At 45.5% G+C, this 20,577-nt stretch overlaps 1 protein-coding gene across 1 annotated transcript in view; it reads right to left on the reverse strand.

The window, feature by feature from the left end:
* The window catches only part of LOC149354161 (translocon-associated protein subunit alpha-like), a gene marked incomplete at its 5' end in the record, with an annotated part of 65,037 nt that overhangs the window by 43,328 nt on the left and 1,132 nt on the right, over positions 1 to 20,577 (reverse strand). Inside the window, one exon of the mRNA XM_089575943.1 lies at positions 19,309 to 19,414. Within this exon, the coding sequence (XP_089432069.1) occupies positions 19,309 to 19,414 (106 nt within the window). The remainder of the gene's footprint in view (positions 1 to 19,308; positions 19,415 to 20,577) is intronic.

Consider the following 20,577-nt stretch of genomic DNA (forward strand, 5'->3'; position numbering starts at 1 on the left):
GTTCTCGAACGCGAAGTCGATGCCGGTGCCTCGCGAAGTGGTGATTGCATCAGAATCTTAAGCTGAGATCGGTATGCATCACGCCAATCAACGTTAACGTTCAACATGCTTCCTGATCAAAGCATTCTACGACGAGCATGGTCGTGCCGCCGCGTAGAGCCGAAGGCAGATTCCTGTACACGAACGTTGGTCTCGTACGATCGTCGGCAGTGAACTGCAGCCTCCGGCCGCACTTTCTATATGGTCATGTGGTCGCAGGATATTTGAATGTCGTAGTTTTTTCTTGGTATAATGCCGACGTGACTGCCAATATGCGTGCCTCAAAAGCAACGGGTGCAATTCATAGAATCATCTCATCTGTATACAGAGGAAAATTACTGAACCTATAGTTATGTTAGCACAGCTACCATATACTCTCTTTTAATGGCCACAATTTTTAAAAAATCCAGGTGTGAACTTTTGAAGGTGTGTCCCATAGACAAATAAAAAAAAAACACATAACTGTATATTTTTCCCAATTATCTGGTCCAGACCACAGAGTGCGGCCCATACTTGAGTGCAGCTTTCACACGAGATTGCATGGCAACTGATTCTAGCCAGCCATTCACAACCTACCAGCACTGAAGTCTTTTGATGCACATATGGTGCACATTGTTTCAAATACCAAGGCTCCTCAAAGGTCTGTTTCGAAAGGTAATGCTCCATCAGGGAAGGGTTAGGAAGAGTATGAAAGAAGGGGGCAGTGTGACAGCCCCAGTCTGTTCTGGAGACCCTGCTAAACTTCTCAAGAACTGTACCTCCTTTCCATATCACATCCTTTGTTCGACAGCTTAGCAAAAGTGCTCAAAACATTTGTGTATTTACACCAGTTCACACAGAATGAGGTGAAGCTGTCTGTAACTAGAACGTTACAAACCATCATGTGAAACAAGCCTCTAAGCAAAACCTTTTTTTAGTTCTCAGTAAAATTAAAAAATAGTACACTGGTGCACCAACACACACTGTACAGCACCTTAGAAAAGAAACCACTACTTCACCAGGTGCATATCAATTACCTTGCATCCACAAAGCTTGCGTTATTTCCTTTATCGTCGCATAAAAGCTAGACATGTTCAAAATAATTAAAATCTCGATGATACGATTACGGTTGATCTGATGTAGAAAGTGTCTCGGATGGTCTAGTATGTACAGAATACGTTACGATTCGGGATTGTACGGAAAGTTTTTCAGGCTGGCACAGATGATACGAACGCACAACTGACCACCTGCACACGCGAGCTGGAACGCGCGTGGGGCCGCCAGGTTGGTCTCCGAGAAATTGGTTCCGCAAAGATCAATCACAGAGAAGAATCTACAGACTAGTCTCTTTGATGCTCATTTTCTGGCCATGTCTTGGGACACTGTGAGCACAAATACAATCGCAAACTACCACAGCAAATGTGTATTTACAACGGCACCGGTCGCACTGCTGATTGACAAAGAGTCCAACGAGTATTTGGCTACTGAAAGCTGGGGGATGCTGTACATTCAAGCTTCTCACGACTTCGTCACCTCGGACAACATTGCAACCAGCGGGCTGAGGAACATTGAAGATGATTGATGGAACAAATGAACTGTCGTCACTGGACAGCAATGAAGAAGAGCGTGACCCACTGTCATTGGGGGCAGAAACTCTCAACACCCTCGATGTTCTGCACCGTACCGCAAGAGCCGGCAGTGCGAGAGACGAAACTGTGGCACGGTTTTATGCTTTCCAGGCTGGGCTTATCAGGGAAATCAAAGCCAAGAAGGTGCAAACAAATATTACCACCTTTTTAGACAGAGAATAATTGAGCCAAATAAACTGTTTCATTCTCATGTTCTACTTGGCTTGCTTTTGATCACCCAAGTCAGGATGATAGGAATATTCTCCAGGGCCCCGCTAAATTCGTATCATCAAGATTCTACTTAAGTACTGTAATGATGCATTTGTATGAAGGGCACTTAATACACTTAATGTAACTAAAATTAGTGGATGTTATGAAAAATTACCTGGATGACAAATGAAGGCCCACAAAATTCTAGTGATATGGAATAAGTAGCCCTATCCTACACATGCAGTGGAGGTGTACCTTGATGCCAAAAAGGACAAGTACAGGTGATTACACAAGAAAACAAAAGTAAAAAAAAAGTTCTTTATTAAAGTGGCCTATCACAGCCCACTGCAGCTCCTGTCTCCAACCAGGCTGCTGTCCAGCCAATGTCAGGACCAAAATTTAATACAACAAAATTATGAAGAACCACTCCCACAGCGATGACTGGACGTAATTTCAGCACTCAAAGAGGATGCCTGTGGCAGTAGATGCAACGATATGACAGGCGACTGTGATGCGATGTGGTGCTCAGCATGAGTGTCACGGGCAACAGTCATAACTTCGATGGCTCACTACTCCTCTCCTGATCCAGTGACCCTCTTGAGTCGTCGTGACCTTGGTGACTGACGTGGTGACCTCTTTGGTGACCGGTCTGCATGCATGCAAGCAATGTAACAAGTTACTCGTTTTACTTCATTACTCAAAACCCAAGCTGTACTGTATCTTAGTAGATACAAAACACTGAGAGCCAAGATTTTAAAAAGAAAAAATAAAGGGGGGCGGGGGGGGACGAGGATGGTGAAAAGAGAGAGAAAGCACATGCAACGAATTATGAGTTGCCCTCAATACACCATCATCTGATAACACCCAAGCACTCTGTACGGTGTGGCAGCACTACAATCCCAAAGGAACCCCAACGGCTTTAACACCAAGAGTGTCTACCATATACAGTAAACTCTCAGTTGTACGAACTCCGGTTTATCGAATATTTCAGAATAACGAACTTTTTAAAAAGCCCCGGCAGTTTTCTTATAGATTCTATGCGCAAATGTTTCACTTAAACGAATTTCGGAATAGTGAATATTTCAGTTTAACGAACTCGCTCAGAGGACCCAGGCTTATTTTTCCCATCAGTTCAACGAAGTTTTGAGCCCTCCACTGCAGGCGCAACCGATGCCCGCCCTCATGACAGAGATCTGTCATCAGCTGGAGGTCGATAGCAATAGTACTTCGTTTGAAGACTATGCACTGTGTGACAGTGCACTGATTACCTGTGCTGGACAGACTGATCTGGAGATTGTTGCCAGTGTTTGTCCAGAAGAAGACAAGTGCGATGAAGAGGAGGCAACTGCAGAGCCAGTTTCAAGCCCTATATAACTCTAGCTGAGGTTGTAGGGTGCATCGGAAAGTTCAGAGACTTCGTGTCTCAACAGCAAGCTGTGCCAGAAGAAGTTTACAAAAACATTGACTCTTTCGATAGTTTTGTAACTTCTTGTGCTTTAAATGTACAAGTGCAGAAGAAGATTACTGATTTTTTTTTCAAAGTGAGAAAGGCAGCGTTTTAACTGCTATGCACCTTGTATAAGTTATGTATAAATTCCGTTTCACACTTTTGACACTATGGATGCCATTTCTTATGTTAGTCTAGTGAATATTCAGTTTAGTGAACTTTCAGTTAAGTGAACTATTTCCTTCGGTCCCTTGAAGTTCACTCAAGTGAGAGTTCACTGTAAGTGTTTAAATACTCAGATTTTTCAACATCTTCACAACTCATTGCATCAAAAAATTATGCAAAAGCCGCTTTGTGACAGTAACTGTGTGACAGTCGAGGATACTGCCTCAATGTGGTAGCTAAATACGGCTTGAACAACAGCTAGAGGGAGCCAATTTTCGTGCGCCGAATTATTAGTTCCACTTTGCTCTGTGGTTAAGGGGGGACGAGGGTCTTAACTAACTTTTTTATTTATGGATATAGTCTCATGAAATTTTGCACACAGATGTATTTTTCTCTTCTGATTCCAAATACGTAATCATATTTGAGCTGGTGGTCTTAAATCTTACAAAGTCTAGAATGTAATTAGGTAATTTCTTATGTAGCTTTTATGAATGTTCTCACTGCATTTTGTTCCATTTATTTACATGAATTGATAACCAGAGAGTTCCCATACCTGGTGACATTCCTTGTTTACTGTTAAAGGGATGTCATCGTGATATAATATGTCGAGAGTAAAAGGTCGCAGTATTTGACGCTGCAACTCATAAATAGCAATTTACAATTAGCTTAACATGTGGCCTAAACAAAAAAAGGAAGAATGTCATCGGGTATGGGAATTCGCTGGCTATCAATTGACGAATTAAGATCAACAAAATGCAGTGAGAAAGTTCATTAAAGCTGCACAAGAAATTACCTAATTACACTCTAGAATTTAAGATAACTTTTGATCAAAGACCACCAGCTCAATTATGACTATATTTTTGGAATCAGAAGAGAAAACCGCATCTATGTGCAAAATTTCATGAGATTCAAGCCATAAACAAGAAGGTCAGTTTTAAGACCCTCGTCCCCCCTTAAGAGAACTGCATCCAATGCCTCAGAGGACAAAATTTCTTGCACATCATTTGTTGATGCTAGAGAGTGGCGATTGTGGGCTTAGCATGGAGGAACGGTAATCTCACAAAGAAGGTGGCTATAACTTCAATACATTCTGCCAAAATTCAGCTGCAAGTTGTAGGGTTGACATCTCGGTGGAACTGGCACAGCACTCAAATCAATGCTGTATTTCTTGTCGCTTACATGTTGGGTAAACTACAGCAGTTCCAATAACTGTAGCACAAAAACAACAAAACTAAGGCCACTGTCGAAGAAATAGCTACAGCCACCTGATGCGACGCTATATGCACACAACATTCAGCTTAGCGAGACAGCATTCGCAACACAGAGAGTTGAACTGCGGGCACGCTGCATGTTGCCTTTACAATAACGGAACAAGAGAGAAACTTGGTGTGAAAGTAGTGCCACCATGCAAAACCTCATATTACTGCAGTGGGTGAACCATTTTAGGGCTACACAACTGCACAAAAAACCTCCACTCACTCAGGTCACGAGTTTCCTTGGGGAGCCAATCACAGTCCACATCACTGGAATTTGTAGTACCCATTTCCACCTTTTGCTTACTGGCTGGCTTCTTCTGTAAATAAAATGAAACAGCAGAGAAAAGAGTGCATATTCTAGCTTAGTGCTACCAACAGGGTTCGCAGCTGCATGCAAGCTAATTTGCAAAAGCCAGAAAGTTGAAATAACAGAAATGCCAAAGGCTTTGCACAATTGTCAGCAACTTATTTCAGGCATGGCTAGTATAAGCGGAGTTAGCTAAAATGTCTTCAACAGCACATATTGGCAATATTGCTCCGCTGCTTTGGACACACATTGTGTGCAGACTGGAGACCAAGAGGCCCTGCCACCTCGCCAACCTTAGTCTCCTGGCACAGTGTCTTCAGCTCGCCGACTGTCATTACATTATTACAGCAGTCACCGTATAAACGCATGTCAGGGCCTGTTGGCAGAATGGGGGTTAAGAGTCGCTGCTTGATGGAACCACGGTCAAGTCGACACCCGTTCCCACCACCGCAGACAGGAGTGCTGTCGAGTCAATGAGTTGAGTGATGGAAGGAAGATTACGAGTGGGTTTATTTACATTTTTACAAGCCAAGTGAACAGAAGTGAGACGACTCTGCCGCATTTGTTGTCGAGTTTTATACTGTTCTCGTTCCCTAAATTCCCTAGGTTGAGGACGCCCACACCGGGGTGGGAGGGGCCTAGAGCTTTAGCTTGTGCACACCAACACACCACCGCACTTATGGTCACGCCCCCATCGTGTGTTGAGTCTGAGGGAAAGAAGGTTGCCAACGAGGTAGCGTCGACTGCGGCAGGTGATGGTTTCTGGCCAGCCGAAGGTTGCCGCGGGTCACCGACATCTGTTCTTCATCAAATGACGCCCGCTGCTCAAGTCCGGAACGCGAGGTCACGAAAAGGCCGGAAAGTGGTCCCTCGTCCCTGGAGATGATCGCGAGGGTTGGGGATGATGCCCGCCAGCTCATTGCAGTGCTTGGCATGCCGAACAGCCATAAGAAACGAGGCCCTTTGTTCCCCGGCACAGTCACGGCAATTGGAGAAGATACCATCCGTCTCCCCACAGCACCGGCGGCGGTGTTCGACACGTGCAGACACTTCGGAAAGGGGGTCTGGTTTTGCTTAAACTTTAGCCCCTTCGTTTTGGTCCTGCACTCCGACCGGGCAAACTCGGTAATTGGAATCAGCTGTCACCTGGGCCCTCTACGTGCGGTCCATGACGGCAGGCCTGGGGGCCCCCACCCCTCGAGTTACTCGGAGCCACCAGAAAACACGTGTGTGCCGGCTGCTTCGAAGCGAGACTCGATGACGCCCATCTCAACAGGCCGCACTTTTTTTTCCGGATTCGAGGGCCTATTTGCCAACCATTGGGCCGCCAACAGTTGCTCGCAGGCAGAGCTGATCGCAGGCCACGGCACAAGCATTTAGAAGGCTATCGTCACATGGGTGATCGAAAGTCCGGGTGCGGCTGTTACATGGATTTCAAAACAAAATATTTCCTTCGGGAAAACAGGGTGCGGCCCGTACACGGCTGCGGCCCTTACACTCGTTTATACGGTACTTCGTGCAAGAGGTTTTTCCACAGCATGAGAGTGAGAACACTTGACGTTTGCAACCGTGACAAACAGCCATCAAGCACGAAATTATGCACAAGCGCCTCGAAAAGTGTCTTTTTGCTCCAGTGACGGTTCAGCAGAATTTGTCGCAGCTGTCATCATGCAGATGTGAGGCCCTCTGGCTCCTCCTGCATGCCTGCTGCAGTCACCTTTTGTTTCTTTAAATGCAGACCTTTGTTGTCATGATTGTGCGGATCTCGGAGGCTATAGGCTGTACTTCCACTCACTTGGAAATGGTGATCAAAGACACTTTTTCAGTGCAGATGACACAAGCTTGAATCGAGTGGCAGGAAAATCTTTATAAACACAATTTTTGCAGCAATAAAAGTCATTTGCTATTACATATTATCAATACGACTAGAAAGAGGCACAGAATTTTTATTGTGACCAAAATTAGCGTGGAGTGGTCCTCGGTGCCTTTTCAAGTCGATCACTTAGCTTTTAACTAGCAGCCACTTTTGTGCCTGCATCAAAAAAGATCATGCAAATGAATTCTGTGCAGTATGAACATTTGCTGGCACAGGTGAGTGTGTCGTTTCACAGCAAACAGTTCTTCATAATATCTCGCTCATAAGCCCAGACGAAGACAAGTCCTCTTGCTTGAAATATTTGCTTGAGAACTGAGGCTTCACTTTCACCAATGTTCATTTTGTACTCATAGCATTAAGGCATTTGTCCCATTCAGCAGCAGAATATGCTCATTATTGTTGCACAAGTTCCTTGAACACTCATGCCATATCAATAACAGCTTAACTGGATGTCGCAAATAGCTTTGTAGAGTAAATATTTCTAACGTATAAATGCTCAGAAGAGGGACAAAGGCATCCCTACCTATAGCCATATTACCACATTTACTCGCATAATGAATACACATTTTTTTCCGAAAAAAAAATAAAAAAAAAATAAAAATTTGGGACGTGTGTTCATTACGCAAAGTGAAATATTCAGAATAAGAGGCGGTAAAAACTGGACGAAAAAGTAGGCTGATATAAATAACTACTGCATCCGGCACAGCTCTTTTTGAAAATGAAACAAACGCACCTTTCAGCATAGTTTTCATGCCGGAGAGCACAGTTTCCAACACACTTAGGAGCCCATCACGCTGCCTAAAGAGAGCAACTCTAGTTCACTTTAACACGGCTTTCAGCACTCAGCGCAAAGCAAAACTACTACAAGTTCCAACAATCCTCAGTATGGCACACTGAACAGAGAAATCCTTTGCGACCAGGTGTGCATTGTTCTGGTTGTTAGACACCCGGCAAATCATTCTTAAAGACCGGTTGTTCTGCAGGGTGAGACATAGTAGTCTTTACGATCAATGGCTGGCGCCTTATATTGTATGCGTACTTGCTGGTGTTTAAGAAAAGGCAGCGGCTAACACTTCCCATCAGTAGCAGACTGCATGCAAAAAAAAATGGGGTGCATTCATTATGCGAATAAATAGCTACTATTTTGACACTTTTTAAACCGAACGTTGGTTCAACTTCAGGGGACGTTTAGAATTAAGCCAAGCCATCCTGAACACACTACTGCTGAACCAACCTAGAACAATAACTACGGTTACGCTTCCTTTCTTCTCAGGCTTCACGAAATAATTTTGGTCGGTAGTTTAGTATTGCTGACCACAGTATATTGTGCAAAAGCAGATTTTTTTTTTGAAGTGGACACCACCGCCACATACCTAAAGGCGCGATTAAGGTACCCACTGACCCAGGGAGCCAGTCATGCACCTTTACTTTCCTCAATATCATCGGAGTCTGCAACGCTGCCAATGCCAAGTCTCTGCCTCCTTTGACACATTTTGCTCCACTGCTGCGTTTCTGCCAAAGCATGCAGCGCACACCTCACTCACTACCGCCACATAGCTCCAAACACGAATGACATTTCCACTGAGCCAGGGAGAACCAATTATGCATCTTTCCTTTCCTTTCGTGACTGTCTCAAATTCGTGTCTACCAGCAGGTTTCGTAGGGTCGGAGGCTTATAGTGTTTTTTGCACACAGATGGAAGTTAATGAAGGGGACCACATGCAATGCCTAGCGCGAAAGTGCGGCAGTAAAACACGAGGCTTGATCGGTTGTGGCCACAGCACAGTGCTCTCATGCAGTGGCCAGCGAAGCTGATCTGCTTGTTCCGAAGTGGGTTCAAAACCCAGTTGCGGCAATATTTTTCCATAAGGTATCTAAGAGGCTTCAGACAAATACTGCCTGTACAGGATTGCTAGTGAAGTAGTGAATTCGCACTAAAATTAATCACTTACGTCTCTCCATCAAGTTCTTCATCGATTTCCACTACTTCGATTGTTTCATTGAAGACAGCATCTTGGAAGGCATTACCATCCTTGAAAGGATGTAAAAATAAAGCACATATTAGGCAACAAGCAACAAATTGTGCAGAAGAAAAACACTCAGGACCCTTAGGCAACTATACAGTCCCGGAATAACGAGCCTTCTGTTAAAAAATTCTCGCTACTGCTTTCTTATAGCAATGTTCTGCTCCACGTATGCAGGGGAGCATCCTGACCTATTCCCATAATGCACTCAAACATGGTCCTCATAAAGCGGCAGCACTTGCCCATCATGAATCGAAAGTAGCAATAGGCACGCAGATGCTTCAAGCAAGGTTGTTTTAATCACTTCACCGTGCATACTTTGAATATGAACTATTCCACACTAGCTCGCGATTCGTGCATTAAGCAGTATATATCAGTGGTTTTTAACTACTACATGCCTGTCAGGTTAAAAAAACCTCCGCCTGTGAAAAAATGATGCGGCATTTGGTGCAAATTATCATCTCAATCCCATTTCATAACGGCCCAACAAGGTAAAGAAAAAAATGAAATGAGGCTATACTCCAAGCCTTTTTTTTTTTTCTTTTTTTATGCTCTTGCTTCTCAGTTCAGAACCAGTCCTCTGGCATAAATGCACTGTACTAGCAAGACCTGCGCTATTATTAATGCGGTTTCAAGTTAACTGTGTTAGAGGTGGCACACGACTTGCACACAAAAAGTACTGTATTAGCAGAACTATAAGTCTACCTTTCTTTTTTTTCCATTTTGAAATTACGAATTTGGGGGGACGACCAAGAATCAAAACCAAAGCATAGCACCATTAATAAAGGTGAGACAAGCGAGATAGCAGGGATGCTATAGTGTGGTTCGTCATTCGGCTATTTTGCACGCTTGTTTGGAAGGTTTTTTCCTTTTTACTTTTACTGCACACTTGCCGCTCATGGGAGTGCTGATAGTTGATGGAAAGGCCGGAGTTCCAATCGCGGCGGCACCGCCACTCAGAACAGCAGCGCTTCTGGGGAGTGTTGTTAGCTGATGGAACTGCAGACACTGCTTACGCATAGTTTCTCTTTGGCTCTGTCAGCCACACTTGGCTTCACTGCTGGCCACGTTTTACCAGTGTTTACTGTCGCGCTTTGTCAATCATCATGAATGTTAAGACTCTGGTAAGCATTCGGAGCTTGTTCATGGCTACATTCAAGAGGTTTGGTTTATGGGGGTTTAACGTCCCAAAGCGACTCAGGCTATGCGCCCACCTGACTCTCTGCCACTCCCTGCCAAAGTTTGCCTCCCCTCTGTTTCAGCCAGGATATCACCAAATCACACTGGTGCCCTGATCCGCTCTGATCTCTTCCTGCTCCTTATGGTTACAGCTACCATTTAAAAATGTGACACCCTTTAGCACGCCATAATTCAAGGATTTCTCAAGGACCAACAGAAATACTAGGACTTTTAAGAGCCCTTGAAAACACCTTTTTTTACACTCAAAGGTTTTCAAGGACACATATGGAACCTGAAGTAAGCAACTATGCAGACAATAGCCGCCGCAGTGGCTCAGTGGTTATGGCGCTCTGCGGCTGACCCAAAAGACGCGGGTTCGATCCTGGCCGCGGCGGTTGAATTTCTACGGAGGCGAAATTCTAGAGGCCCGTGCACTGTGCGATATCAGTGCACGTTAAAGAACCCCAGGTGGTCTAAATTTCCGGAGCCCTTCACTACCGCATCTCTCATAGCCTGAGTCGCTTCGGGACGTTAAACCCCATAAACCAAACCAATCCAAACCAAACTTCATTAATAATAATGCTGCCCATTAAATCTACCCTTGCTGCAAGCATGCTCAAATACAGTAGAACCTCGCTGAAAAGTTCCTGGGTCATACACTCAAAATTGCAGGCAATAAAAATTTCCCACAGAGTTACACTGATTTTGTTCAGGTTAATACCCAAGCTCCCGTATAACATTGTTTTCTGGCAACTATTTTCAAAATTTCAACAAATACTGGTCTTACAATACGTTTAGTGATCAACAGCAGGTGCACAAACACAAGAGCGGGCTGAACTTGGGAACACGCGACACTAATGCATTCATCTGCCGCCACGACTTCCCTGCAGTACCTAGGCGCAAAGGGCAAAGCATAAAAAGATGAAGAAGAGTAAAAAAAAAACCAAGGCAGTGCCTTAACATACAGGGGGCCGTCTCAATGTGAATGAGACATGAAGAGAAGAAACACAGCGGATTCTTTGCAGTGCGTAAGGGCAAGAGGGCAAAGCATCACAAGACTACAAGATACGCTTACACACAAGCAGCCCCAGTCTGGGGAACGCAGCATGAAGGGACACTGCAACATCCAGTCACCACAGCAGCTTCCCTGCAGTGCATTAATGCAAGGAACTGACGCGTATGAAAGCAACGAGGAAGATATCCCGGTTACTTACACCACCGCTGTCAACGGACCGGATGCGTTGCAAAGTTTCTTCCGTCCTAAGGACAACGTAAATATGGGCTGAACTGCGTTAACACTAGAAAAGTGTCTTTTCAGACCTTGTGCCAAGAAATGGTAATCGACATTCTTATGAAGTGAAATTGTAAATAAATGCCCTTGTACCTCTCAACAGTTATATTTTTCAAAATCTTAGGCACTTCCAATTATACGTTATCCCAGAAAACAAGTTTTTCCTGCATTAAAGAACAATAAGTATCAATGAGGTGCTTCTATACATATCTTCTGTGTTTCACCTTTGACTAATCAGGCATTACCTTCACAAGCGAAAAGACAATGCAGCAAGATGCGATACTTACAGCTCCTCTGTACCGAAGATCCACAGCCAAACCAAAGGGCCCAGCACTGAAGCTCTCACTGGTGAAGAAGCTGTAAGACAGCGTGGCCTGCTGCTTGGGCTTTACCACCCTGTTGCAACCAATGGTAGTGAACTAGAAGCAAAAAGAAATGTGTTATCAATTAAAGTCCCTTTTAAAAGAGAAAAATCAGCCCACTGCATGTATCAAAATAGGATAATGCACAGGCTGTAGGATAAAATCTTAGTAATAAATCCCATCCCAGACACTTCATTTCAGTCAAGTTCTTAGGACCCAGTGGAGGTGTGTCATGAATTAAGGTGGATAAAGTAGGGAGAGAGAGAACGAAGATGATAAAGAAGAGAAGAAGGTTTATAGAAGAAGGAAGAAGGCAAAAGAGACGGCGAAGAATAATAATTATAACAGGACTCGTGGATCATGGTCAGAAGAGAAAGACAAAGCCTTGGGCAAACTGTTCCAGACATCAGTGGTGTTACAAGAAAGCAAGCAGGCTTTGCAGTGTCCCGAGGCCCACTGACCAGGCATGGATGTCACTGGCTTTCATTCCAGTCCTTCCCACCCACCGCACACCCCCGTCAAGGAAACGTTATGACCTGCCAGCTGCAGACATTAGTTGCTGCTACGAGGGATCAATGGGTCTAGCACCGTGCTACTGCTCATGTGGCACAGACCCACATACCACCACCTCTGCGGGGACCTTATCATTAGAACTAGGTACCTGTATGTGTTCACCGATATGGCATAGCATGTTGAGGCCTCAAGGTTCTTTTTTCCATGCGAGCCAGTTTGTAGGACTTTGGTTTCAAGCATTAGTACTTTAATCTGCCTTTTTCATACGGCTGTTCAGCACATGCACACCTCTCCTCCACCCTCTCCTGGGCTCCACCGGTTGAAAACAAACTACCAGTTCTAGCGCAAATATGCAGTTCATGCCGGTGACAGGTGCAAGCGACACATGGTGGCAGCTGACATGCATCTCTGCACTTTGCGAATTGTCTGTCGTATGAAATGCTTTGTCCCCTGTGCAACCACCTGATCTGTCTCTTCAGATTATAATCCGCTCACACAAAGAATGAAGCTTAGCATCTTTGTGACATTTGATGGGAGGCTCATCAAAAATAGTCACAAAGTTGGGAAGCCTTCTGCACGAGAGTGAGCCATAAGCTGAAGAGTCGGCCAAGTGATTGTATATGGAATGAAACATTTTATATGACACACAATTCACAAAGCACATATATATGCCACACCAAACGAAGAAGAAAACTGCTACTGACAATAAGCCAATGAAGTCCTAATGCTTGAAACCAAATGTTTAACAAACTAGCGCGGGTAGAAAAAGACACGTGACTCTACTTGCTGCGTTGCACTGCTGAAGATGTACAGGTACCTTTTTCCAGTGACGAGGCTCCGGCAGAGGTGGTGCTAGCGAGTCTGCACCAAGTCAGCAGTTCCACGGCACTGGAAACGGATTTCTAGTAGTAACGACAAAGGTCCATGGCCAGCAGTTCACCGCATCAATGACCGGAGGCACTCACATCGGGCCTATGTTGTGTTGACACGAGTCTGTGCAACGGACCAGCACAGAAGCGAGTGGCATCCACGCCCGGCTGTTAGGCCTAGGGACATGACGAAGACAGCTTGCTCCCTTGCAGCACCATTGACATTTGGAACAGCCTGCCCCCAGGGCAAGCCACCTCTTCTCTCACAGTGCAACACTACTTAAGGGCATGTTTCCCGATTCTGTGGCATTGGAGACAATGACACAGAAGACTGACAGCGAGGGAATGAGAAGAGGAAGGCTGAGATGCCCTGTTACTGAGCTCGCTGAACACAATACAGTAGACTTGAACATCAAGGGATCAGAAATTCTGTTCACCTTATCAGAAGTGCCTCAAAAAAGAGAGAGAGAGGAGATATGTGAGCATGCTATGCATGTCGAAATGTGTGTTACATGAAAAAAATAGCTGACCACTTAGCGTGGTTAGGCCAAATGTGAATTAGGTGAGCACTTGGGTTTTAACTTCGGTTCGAGGCTCGGTTTTCAAGGTCAACCAGGGCTTCAGACAAAGACTGCCAAAAATGGTGAGTGGGGGCTCCGCCTTAACTGTATCACCTGATAGCTTTAATAGGTTAATGCCCGTTTATGCAGAACTGGTCATTCTACTTTACACTCTTGACCGCTGGGAGACCTCATACCACTGCTGGCACAGTGGTGCAGCGGTTACGCAATGCGCCACGGCTCTGTGATGGCAGCTGCTGCCACTGGCGAGGCTTGTGTGACCCAGCTTGCTCTCCCTGAGCAATCCACGTCGCCAGACAGACAGTGGTGAAATCGGTGAGTGCAGTTCTTTGTGCTAGCGCAGTAAAAAATAAATACAACGACCCTGCCGTGAGAGGATAATTGCAAACGGAACATAAATGGCATTACGCATGAAGTAGGCTAAACACTCAGGGCATGGAACACGTTATCCTTCTTAAAAATCGCACTGGGCTAATTTTCTTCTTTTCAATCTTTTTCGCTCTCTTTTAGAGAGACTTCTACTTGTTATTTTTTGTTCCCGGCAATTTCTGAGGCTCCAACTGCTCTGAAGGTGCCGCCCACCTGGGCAGACGTGCATCTCTCTCTTATCTCGATCCTTCTGCAGTGTAGCCGTTGTCAACTTTACGGGCAGGTGCACCATGTGCCTCAGTTACAGTTAAGTACGGCTCCAAACTGTTTAAGCTCTAAGTCAACCAATGATCTACTCCACCCATATACGCCTTTTAGTCTGCCGGTGTCAATGTGTCGCAGGTGACGCATGCACGGTACAGAGATCTGCAATCTGCACCCCACCCATGCAATAGCAAAGGTGCCTTGCAAGACAGGTTCCCCCCACAACGCCGTGAAGTTGGGCAGAAGTCTTCCTGTCAGGGTGTGCTCACTGCAGGGAAGCTTTTTATATACTTTTCCTTTGTTCGACAGTGTTGCACAGACGCTCCGCGAATATCGTTGCATGGGGTTGCTGGGGTTCGCAGTTGCTATGAACGTTCACGTCTTAACTGAATCACGCACGAAACAGTTTGTCTTTAGAAGACTTTCTTAAAAAAAAACACTGAATCCCAATGGGAACCAACCACATGGTATCGCATTACTCATCTTACCCGAGAATTTGTCTTAACCAAGTTCGTCTAAACAGGAGTCTAGTGTATCTGTGTGCAGCAGAAGAAAGCAGCACTTGCGCAAACTGCCGCTCGCTCCTTGGGTCTGTGGTATCCTTGGTGCATTGTGGCACACGAAACATTACGGCAAAAACGTGAAAGCGAGAAAACTCTGCTTCCATGCCGTGAGAGCAGAGGCTCAACGAGAAGGTCCCACAAACTGCTTTTGCAGAATGTCGCGTTACACAGCCGTGACTGTCGGCTAATTTTTTTGCAGCCCTTGCTTTGTCTTTTGCTTATTCGACACTAATATTTGACTTAATCTTTATCTGTCGTGCAGTAAGTCGTGTTCAGGCGTCACATTCCTCTTCTGACCATGTTCCATGAGTCCTTACTGCTCCACTCAGTCTTCTTTCTCCGTCTATAAACCTCCTTATTTCTCTTCATTTTCTTTTTCCCTACTTAATTCACCCAACTCATGATAAGGTGCTTAGGCTGAATTTCAACAGGCAACTCCACACTTCCAGAAATAACCCTTAAATGATCAGACAAACATACCTTCCTGCATGTGCAGGCTTCATTGCACTAGCACGTCATGCTGACATCAGCTTTGTTTGTCCATTCTCCATAGAAATTGATGCTGCAGCTTTTTCTCGCTATGTTGATGCGAGTCCGGCTGCATGAAATGAATTTTTTGCTGAGAAATTGGATTTAAAATATTCCCCACAAACTGATTTAAACTCATGATATCCACAGCGAAAAAGTCTCAGTGATAACAATTTGGAAGTGTATGCCTGGCCTCAGGGGACCGTTTGAGAAAAAATGTCTCACTGCACCGCAATTTCCCTGCGAGAATGACCGGTGGTGGCGATATCTACAGTTCGGCTTTTAGCCATTTTTAGCTTTCAACAGCTCCATTTGCATGGAAGTAACCGCCTCGTCACTGAAACACACCAACCCATCGATACAGGCCAACTTTGATCTGTGCTCAGTGTTGATGTACTGAGCATGCTGGTAATGTTGAACTCATTTCCCTTGTCAAATGCTGCGCAGCTAGTTATGCTAAAGACATGATTTGTGTAGATGGCCCACTCCTGCAGAAGATTTGGCCATCTAACTAAATTTAGTGTCAGAATACAATTCAAGCTGGATATAGCGAAACTGAGAAGAGTGCAATTTTTCACTACAAGAAGTTTTCATGTTATGACTCAAAAGGTCAGTGCAGAATGAAAACTAAAAAGGGAGAAGCACTCAATTGCACTCTGGCAGACGCGGTGACACAGGAAACATCGTTCTGAGCCGCACTCCTGTTCCTCACAGGTTGGTGTCTTTCCGTGTACTCTAAGTAGTTTTCTGTCATTCCTCCGCATCCCTGCTGCTGCCAAAAGTGTGTATTTTGCTTTGAATGATGAGTGATGATGACTGCCTAATGTGTGTAGCGTGCAATGTAGAGGTCGACAGCGAACGTTACCTAAGATGTAATGAGTGTGAATACGTCTACCACTTAGGAAAGTGTTGCGGCACCTCAGAAACGCAATATATTGCAATGAGGGAAGTGACACGAAAGACATGGCGATGTCAGACATGTCGTGTTAGCAAATCAAGAGGTAATGCGAAAGGAAAGCACAAGGCTGACGCAGCTGAGAGCAGTGTTGCGCAGCAGAATGAGGACAGGCCTGACATCAGCTATGTCTTATACGACATTCAAGAGAAGCTCAGCGCTCTCATGTCATTGAAAGACACTGTTGAAAACATTGAAGCATCTGTACAGCTAATGCCGGATAAATATGACAAAATTCTTGCTGACACCGCGCGTCATGAAAATGAGATAAAGGACATCAAGAACAGAGTCCACGCGCTAGAAGCAAAGACAGACATTGCATTGCCGTCCGTACAGGAGCAACTGAATGATTGGGAATGGCGGAACCGCAAGCTCAACCTAGAAATACACGATATCAAGGAAACAGAAAATGAGGACCTGCTAGCAAAAGTAAATGATGTAGCGCAGTCACTGGAAGTCACACCCCTCTCGAAAGCAGATATTGTAATAGTTCATCGACTGCCGTCTAAGCCAGATAAGACGCCCGGTGTTATCGTACGGTTTGCTGCACAAGACAAGCGGGACGAATGGTTTCAGAAAAGGCATGCGCTAAAGACATCTGGAACTTCAGTTTACATTCAAGAAAACTTGACTAAGCATTGCAGGGCTCTTCTTTTGGACGCGAAACAATGGGCGAAAAGCCACAACTTCCAGTATGCATGGCACAGGAATGCAAAGATCTTTGCCAGGAGGAGAGATGGCGAGAATGCGTGGCGCGTCAGGACAGTAGGTGGCCTGGCAATGATGGAACTGTAGTTTCCATGGTTGTGGTTTGGTTAAGCGGATTCTTTTTTCTTTGAATGCCAGGTGAATGTTACATAGATCCAGATAATATATACAACTTTCATGGTGCAGGTTTCCAAACTTCGTTTAAGGTATTTCACGTGAACACGCAGTCGGCAAGAAAAAAGTGTAGGTGAAATCATCTTCAAATATTCAGAGTAAACCCCCGTTGCTCGGAGTCACACAAGAAGAAGCCATTAAGTCATCGCCCTGATAACGAGACTGTGGCAGCCACTGCCACCATCTCTGTCTGCCACAGCTCGCACGGTACCACTATGCGTGGGGTGGAGAGAGTGGAGGAGGCAGCGTAGTCAGAGGCCTCTTCCCACAAGCGCCCTCTCTCAACATGGCCGGCTGTCATCGCCCTGATCAACCGACAACTCAAGTCCCCAGCGCTCTCCACCCACTCCTGGCATACAGCATCGGTCAGTGCCAGAATCCCGCGAGCAATCGAGTGGCAGCGATGGGTGCGCATTGCTCGTACCGTGCCTTCTTTACTACGTCCTGTTGTTTCGGGCTGCTTTTGAGCATGAACTGTTGCAATGCCACTCGGTGCAACGTTACAAAATTGACAGCTCTGGAGACTGCTGCATTTGCCACAGAGAGGTGTTGACAACACTGCAGCATGGCGCATTGCGTCAACTGCATTCGCTCATTGAAATCATAGACTTTCCTATAGTGGTGTTTGTTTTTACTGTTGAGAAACTTTCTCATGGTTCCGCACAATTACAAGTACCACAGCACCCGCTGAGACATAGTTGGAATACCGAGTTCATTATATATAAAATTAATCACCACAAACCTCTGTTACAAGGAGTTCACAAATACAAACGCTGCAATGAGTGCATCATTGGGGAATTGGGAACTTCGTAATATTGACGAATTCATTACATGGAGCTTTGTTGCATCCAGGCACGAACTGCTAGCTGCCTGTACATTGCCAAATGCCGGGACCACCAGTCGCAGGGTGCGCACTGCAAACAGTGAGTGGCAGCGCATCCCGTACATTGGTGACGCCGTGACCGCCAGTTGTGCGGAGCGCACCGCTAGCACTGAGCGGCAGTGCGTGGTGTATGCAAAAACCCGTCAGCCAAAAACACATTTGCGCAAATTCTGCATCTGAATTTAGTTTGTTTCGGAAGATAGGAATAATTTTTGCCACCCCGTGAGATTTGTACGATAGCGATTCTACTTTATGAGAATTGCATGGCGTATCTGTAACCTGGATGCAAGAATATACTGCACCCGCGCTAGTGACTCACTTAATGTAGAGACGAGCCGCTGACTGGCGTGTTGGCAGCACACTGCTTGCTGGGCGCTGCTAGGCCTAATCTGCTTCGTAAGGAAGATGCAGTAGAGGGTGCTTTGGAACTAGCAGCCTATCTTAAGATGTCTAATCCTGCTGCCAGTACACTATGAATACAGTAACCGCTCATTAAAATTATGGTACAGTCGGTTTCTGCAACGCCTCCAGCAGCGAAGCACGCAGGTTGGTTTCACCCCATGACAGGAAAGTGGCGCAGAAATAGAGCACAGGAGACCAATGCCACCCTGAAGCACACCCCACGTTTGCGCCACTCACCCACCTCGGTCTGTAAACACTAATCGAAGAGCGTCGTTAGGGAAAGCGCCACTTGCAGGTGCGCAGCACCAATAAATATTGGAATGACCACCACAATTTGAGTTCGATATACTGTGTGACTTGATATACTTTGTGAGAGTCGACGGCACTGGCCAATCATGGCGAGATAAAGCAAACATGCTGAACACAGGCCCAGGTCAGACGCGCACTTCTTATGCGAGGCAAAAAGAAAGAAAGAAAGAAAAAAGAAAAAAAAAGGAATGAAAACTGACATTCAGAAAAATCACAAGCAACTATAGAATTATAATTTCCCTATGTGCAACGCAAATCTGCAGCAGAACATTTAGCTGCAAAATGATGTGTTGCTCCATTCACTGCACAGAGTAATTTACCTCCAGGATCCCCATACCTGGTGCTTATTCACAAATGAGCTTCTGCTGAAAGCATTCCACAGGAAAGCAAGAATTCAGAGGCACAAGGAAGATCACAACCAACTAACTTGACTGGAAGTTCTGAGGCTTTGTGAACAGCAGGTAAGTATCGCCATGAGGGGAGGGTTTCAGTGGTCCACCTGATGTGCTGTCATCACCTTCATCTTCATCATCCTGCACAATTTTCACAAAAGTGTACAAGACATAGAAACTTGCACGCTGGTGACAAAGGCCCTCTCAAATTAAATATTAGAAAGCTTCCAATACCATACCACAGATGTGCACCCAGCTGATGAAACATGCACTTAACAGGACCCTTAAAGGGTACCTGAAGAGGGCGTTAAAGGTTGGCTATAGAATGCTAGCATTACGTAGAGTACAGGCCACCGAGCGTTCATGCCACATACGAGACCTCAAAATCGAGCTGATAATCTACAACACAATTTTAAAAACTCCCGCTTCCGCGCCTTGCGGCGACCAGCGGTGCCGAGCTTTCACCCGAATCCACGCGCATTGCGTCACGTAGTGCTGTTTAGTTTTTTAGGACCAAGTTGCATTGCCGAGGGTGCACTCTGTAGTCTGCCTCTATGGTAAGACATGGTATGGCATGGTATCATGCAACAAACTACCACCACACAGTTCAAGTTGTATATACCAAGACCACTCGTTGCTCCAGTAGCACTGTGCAACTAAGCAGTTTCTTGGGTTGCTCAAGCCGTAACAGCTGTTTTAAAGTAGATCAACTCTTAATACTACAGCAGTTGCTCATGTATGCTGACATGAGAAAATGCATTTAGAATTGCATTGAAAGAATCAAAACTATAAGAAAGGATACATGAAAGATGCCCCACGACTCATACACACGTCTCTGGGGCTACAAAGCTTATTCATGTGATGTGGATTTTGCTGTTGAATGCACAGGTGGTCACATCCGTCGTAGCTACATGAGTGGGCTAATCTGGTGGTCCGGAATACTCCAAGCAATGCCGGGAAGGGTGAAAGTATATGCTGGCACCCTCTAGTTCCCGTCTTCTGGGAACCAGCTGGGACGGCCCTCTAACTCGGCAGGGTTGCCTTGTAGGAGCCTCCAATCAACAACCTCTACACTGGACACCCATCAGAAAAGAGCTAGAGGCTGGCCCTGTACTCCTCAGAATTACATTTTGCCATATTCAACAGTGTCAAGTTAAACTGCATACGACAGGTAGACCACAGTGTCAGCCTACCCCCACCGCACATGCATGCGCAAGAGTGGATGCCAGTTTAAAGCAGGCAATTGCCAATGATGTACTGTTGGCCACAGCGCCGTGGGCCTCGACACCACGCTCTGTGACGGC

This window comes from Amblyomma mixtum, chromosome 3 (assembly GCF_055824585.1).
Source record: "Amblyomma mixtum isolate Tamu chromosome 3, ASM5582458v1, whole genome shotgun sequence".
Classification (NCBI taxonomy): Eukaryota; Metazoa; Arthropoda; class Arachnida; order Ixodida; family Ixodidae; genus Amblyomma; species Amblyomma mixtum.